The sequence below is a fragment of the Sinocyclocheilus anshuiensis genome, unplaced genomic scaffold (genome assembly GCF_001515605.1).
Source record: "Sinocyclocheilus anshuiensis isolate Anshui unplaced genomic scaffold, SAMN03320099.WGS_v1.1 scaffold694, whole genome shotgun sequence".
Lineage (NCBI taxonomy): Eukaryota > Metazoa > Chordata > Actinopteri > Cypriniformes > Cyprinidae > Sinocyclocheilus > Sinocyclocheilus anshuiensis.
This window is the reverse complement of record NW_015542477.1, coordinates 224,284-229,455: the sequence shown is the minus strand read 5'-3', so window position 1 is coordinate 229,455 and position 5,172 is coordinate 224,284. Positions and strand designations below refer to the sequence as shown.

The window sequence follows — 5,172 nt, the reverse complement described above, 5'->3', positions numbered from 1 at the left end:
ATTTCTAGTTGTGTCCATTTTTGGAAGGCCAAACAAAGTAGTTTCGCTTTCACAACGAAACAACGTCACACACCGCGGCCTACAGTGAGCCGAGGCCGGGAGTTAGCGTGAGGAACGGCAGGAGGGTTAGAGTGAGCAGAGGCGGCGGGACATGGCGGCAGCGGCAACAATACTAGCGTGAATAAAAGTTACGCCTTCTTTCTTTGCGTGAACATTTGGGCGGCGTTATGCAAATCTTCCCACAGAGTGATGTAGGTATGTGGGGCGTGTTAGAACGAGCCGTTTTAAGTAGTAGGTGTGGCTGACTCTTAACTTTTATAAAGAATATCTCTTTGGATTTGAGACTTTAGTCTTTGCAACTTTACAGATCTTCTTTATGCACCAAGAGCTTGTAACACTCCAAAGAGAAAGGAAAAATTGAAATCGCATCATATGACCCCTTTAAAGTGAAATGTACCGTAGCTGAGGACTGAGAGCAGTAAGTGCTGGAAATACACTTGCCCGTGGTTTGTTTACAGAGATTTCCCCCCAGTTTCATCCGCGTGCTACATCTCTCAATCTCGCTCACATGAGAGACCTTTCCGAGCGGGCACGCGGAAAACCAATTCTCAGCGGCGCGTGCCTGACACGTGAGGAGGACGATAACAGGAACGAGCAAAAGTTTCTGGTTTGGGAACATATTTTGTCGCAGAACAAGATCAACTAACATTAAACTTAACGACGTTAAGTCGTAATGGACTAATTTGATATTGACAAAGAGCTGCTCTTTAAAGTTTCACGGATCTCCACCTTACAAAACCAACCCTTACGAAAATTAACCATGATTTTACTATAGTAAAAGTGTAGTAACCATGTTTTGGCGAATGATTAACATTTTTATAACCACAGTTTTACTACAAATACCATGGCTAGTGTAGCAAAACCATGGTTACCCTGTTTTTTGGTTTTATTTGTAGTAATCTAGCCTATGGTTAATTTTCGTAAGGGAAATAGCTAATAATTTATCATCGTTACAAAATTATAAGGCTGTATTTTAAAGTTCCTAACTGACAGTCAATAATGTCAGCAAAAGCTGAATGTTTTTGTTAAAATCTAAACTAACGGGACAGTCACGCAGGGAATTTATGCTTATAAAATCAATGATAATGTTAACAATATGTTAACAATATTTTATCTTAAACCTTATAAATTATGCCTTATTAAATAATATTATAAAGAAAAACTTTAAGGTAGTCAAATTTAAAATTTAGTGATACAACCAATGCAATTAAATTACATTTCTTTTAAAATAGCATAGGCCTACACATTTTTAACCTATATGGTAAGCTTACAGCCTATTCCATTAAAATTACGAATATTTTTTACAGTGTACGTTTTAAGTGTAAGAAGAGTTATTTATTTAAAGACACTTGTGGCTAACCTCTCAGTTTTATTGCAGTAACACTAGCTGTAACTATTATTTTGACTGAATCTATGGTTACTGTGGTAATAGTTTTTAAGGAACAATAGGCCTACATGAATATTAGAGACAATTCCATCATGCACGCGAGTTGTGTGGTACTTAAAAATAAAAGCACTTTTTGCATTTCTTGCATATTTTTAATGAATGCTGACACGGATATGTCTTGGCTTTGACACACTGCTATAGCCTACTTTCGCTTACCTGCGATGTCCCACAACTGCAGCCGGACGGTCTCTGAGTCCCAGTTGAGAACTTTGAGCGCAAAATCCACCCCGATGGTCGCTCTGTAGTTAGTGGAGTACGTCTGATGCACATACCGTTTGATGATGCTGGTCTTCCCTACTCCCAAATCACCGATGACAAGGATTTTGTACAAATGCTCTTTCCGATTGCTATGCATCGCTGAGGACATTTGTGTGTCCAGTGTTTATCACACTAACTAGTCATCTGTCATTGAACTTAAACTGGCACCGCCCAGGGCGTGGGGAAACTTGTGACCAGCTGTCAGACAAACTGTTTGCTCATGTGCACTAAATATACTGCCATTCAGAGTTAGATTCAGACTATCTATCTATCTATCTGTCTGTCTGACATTCTATCTATCTATCTATCTATCTATCTGTCTGTCTGACATTCTATCTATCTATCTATTCGTCCGTCCGTCTGTCCTTCTGCCATGTGCATGTACTCTAACATAAAGAGAGAGAGAAGTACATAAAGGAAGAGACTAAAGAGGGGGTGGAACTGCATTCCATCATCATCATCATGGAAACTGTGAAAATAACACAACCACACAAACTCCAGTCGTGGTGCATAGCAGCTCCAAAGACTTCATTTTGTGATTATACTGTATCCACATTGAAAAAAACAAAAAAAAAACAAAATATATATAATGATTAAAGAAAAAAAACATTTGTAATTGAGTCCCCTTTAATAACACTCAGGTAAAACCAATATTTTTACACGCATTGAAGAGAATTAAAAAAGGCTTATCCACACCATAACTGAAACCTCGAAGTAACAGAAATATTGCAAGCTACATTCGTCCCACTGTCACAAAGCTTAATCCACTATGACCATCATATTGAATCAGCACAAATAGTTAGTAGAAAAATACATCACACACACACGGCTGAAACCTACATTCTATGAATGTCTTGTCAGAAAAGGCAGAGAGCGTAAAATGCAAAAGACTTTTACAAAATGTACAAAAGTTCTCAAAAGAACATTAAGCACTTATTTCAGCTAATGGCACTGCTTTGCATGCAAACATGTGACCTTAGTACATTACACCTATTCAAGAAGAATATTGCACATTGATTTCATTTAAATTTTTATGAAGAAAGTTCATACAAAAATCATATCTTTAATTGGAGACTTTCATGTGGTTTATAGGCTTTGTCAATGAAAACTGTAATGCCCTGTGTGTAAGAATCATGTCCACAGTGTAATAAGAATGGGAATTTAGTTTTTGGCTCATCTACTGTATGTATTGATTTGGAACAAAAGCCTGAGTGGATTAAAAAAGGAAATAATTTGCAAATGGAATTATTATATTTTTGGAATAGGCCCTGCATTCACATATATTGCTTTATGTATAAATAATCTGTTAACTTACATAACTATTCAAATGTTTGGGGTCAGTAATTTTTTTTACATTTTTTTTAAATGTTTTAGAAAGAAGTCCCTTATGCTCACCAAGGCTGCATTTATTTGATAAAAATACATTAAAACAGAAACACTGAATATTATTACTGAATAAAAGTGCTAATTTCTTTAAAAAAATCTTGCTCACCCCAAACATTTAAGTGGTAGTGTAAATAGTTGAGTTTTCTTGAATCTCCCATTAGTTTGTATAATTTTCTCAAATCCCATCTTTCAAATTAAAGTTAAAGATTTGTTTCGAAAAATGTGCCAAAGCAATTGAGAAAAACTGTAAATACCTCAAGTAATACTGGGACATGTTCATATAAATAAATCCAGTCATCTGAAAGACATATTATCTATATTAAAGTGTTAGATTTGTTCAATAAATATTATTTTATATGAAGTTATATGAAGTGGCAGAACATGCAACCTCTAAACTAGGAAATAACAAAAATGACCATATTTAAACAAACTACTTTGAGCTCAAAGGCTTCATTTGGTCCTACATTCAACCGTTTGCGCTTCCGTTGTACGTGAAGAACCGTGCAAGATGTTCAGGCATCTTGCTGACAGGCAAAAAGAGAGATAAAAAAGACATCGCCTGGAGCAGGAGTTTTGTCATTTTTCCCACCTGTGTAGATTGACGTCGTTGGAATGTTATTAAGTAGCTGTAAAGCCATGAAAACTTGCAGTACACAAACTGACCAACATCAGTAACTTCTTGCCAAGAAGGACCATAAACTTGTCAGAGCGCTCTAGTGCACAAGAGCATATCAAGTACATCCTTAATTATCTGAAAAGCAGTTTGGTGAAGTGCCTTCCCCTACGCAGATTGGGATTTTGAGGACGGGCTGGATTCCAAGCACCATAAAACGTCCTCAGCGAGTGCTTCTATATTAAGAGTTTACACTCCTTGACATTTACAGCTGGGTTTTGCAATCTAAGCAGATGCAGGATCTCAGTAGCTGCCTCTCTGTCTCCTTCCTGTGCTCCGAATAATCTCTCAGAGCGAAGAGGAGCTCTGGCTGTAGTGGCGAAGCATCAGCTGGTCGTATATCGGGGAGCAGGGCTCACACAACGGCAGTTCCGAGGCTGGCGATGTGGGAGATTCGCTGATCGAGTCCACGGAGGAGTCTCTAAACGGCGAAGGTGGTGTCAAGACGCCCAGGTCCTCAAAATCAGTGGTCCTAACCACACACGAAGAGTCGTAGGTGCTGTCAAAAAGGCTGGCGGGTGAAGCCCGGCTACTCCCACCGGCGATGATGCCCCCAGCGATGCCGACCGCGGAGCGAGGGTTGGTGTTCGCTGCGGCCACCACGTCTGCGTAGGTGGTGACGGTGGTTGGATGCGGCCTTTCTTGCGGGTGGAGATGGAAAGTAGGGGAGCAGGGTCTGGGGACCGGGGCGGTGGCAGCGTTTACGCCTGTTCCCGGCGGTGAACCGGGCAGCATCATGCTGTTGAGCTCACTGATGTTGGCCGTGAATCGATTGACTACACAGCTGATCTGATCCATGATGCACGTCTGGGACGGGGCGCCATGCTGCAGGCGCTCCGTCAGGTATGAGGGTATAGCCACCACTGATGCACGCTCTACATCGCGCTCTTGCATTTCCCGCCTCTGCATCGAAGGCCGCTGGCAAACGGTCGGCAGCGGGGAAGGGGTCCGGGGGCAGTAGGTTACAGGGTAGCGCTGGTTTTTCTGAGACCCGTCGTATGCCAGCTTCACCCCGGGGTCTGGAGGCCGATCACAGCCCTTTGAGAAGGGCTTGATAATGGCCGTCTGGTTGGCCTCTTCTTTTTTCTTAATGTGGATTGAGATCCGCTTCCACAGGTTTGGCCTGTAACTTCTCTCGTTCTGTGCCCAGGTCACTGTTTTGCCGTTGGAACTGTTGAAAGAAAACAGCAATGTGCATTTGATTAATTATACATAAATACACGTTTAAACTCCATAAACATGTCTATTTTTCCAAATGTACAAATTATTGATAAATGTTAAAAATGTTTATATAAAAAAGTTATATAAAATATATATTTGTATTAGTATTTTAATATTTAGTATTTTA

At 40.1% G+C, this 5,172-nt stretch overlaps 2 protein-coding genes across 3 annotated transcripts in view; both read right to left on the bottom strand.

Annotated features, from left to right (window-relative positions):
- Positions 1 to 1,873, bottom strand: part of LOC107693892 (ras-related protein Rab-38-like) — a 6,867-nt gene extending 4,994 nt beyond the window's left edge. Inside the window, exon 1 of the mRNA XM_016493424.1 lies at positions 1,664 to 1,873. Within this exon, the coding sequence (XP_016348910.1) occupies positions 1,664 to 1,862 (199 nt within the window). The 5' untranslated portion in view covers positions 1,863 to 1,873. The remainder of the gene's footprint in view (positions 1 to 1,663) is intronic.
- A 1,656-nt stretch (positions 1,874 to 3,529) lies between these two features.
- Positions 3,530 to 5,172, bottom strand: part of LOC107693909 (metabotropic glutamate receptor 5-like) — a 26,619-nt gene continuing 24,976 nt past the window's right edge. For both annotated transcript variants that reach the window (XM_016493446.1, XM_016493447.1), the window contains one exon: positions 3,530 to 4,995. In XM_016493446.1, coding sequence (XP_016348932.1) covers positions 4,113 to 4,995 — 883 coding nt within the window. In that variant the 3' untranslated portion in view covers positions 3,530 to 4,112. The remainder of the gene's footprint in view (positions 4,996 to 5,172) is intronic.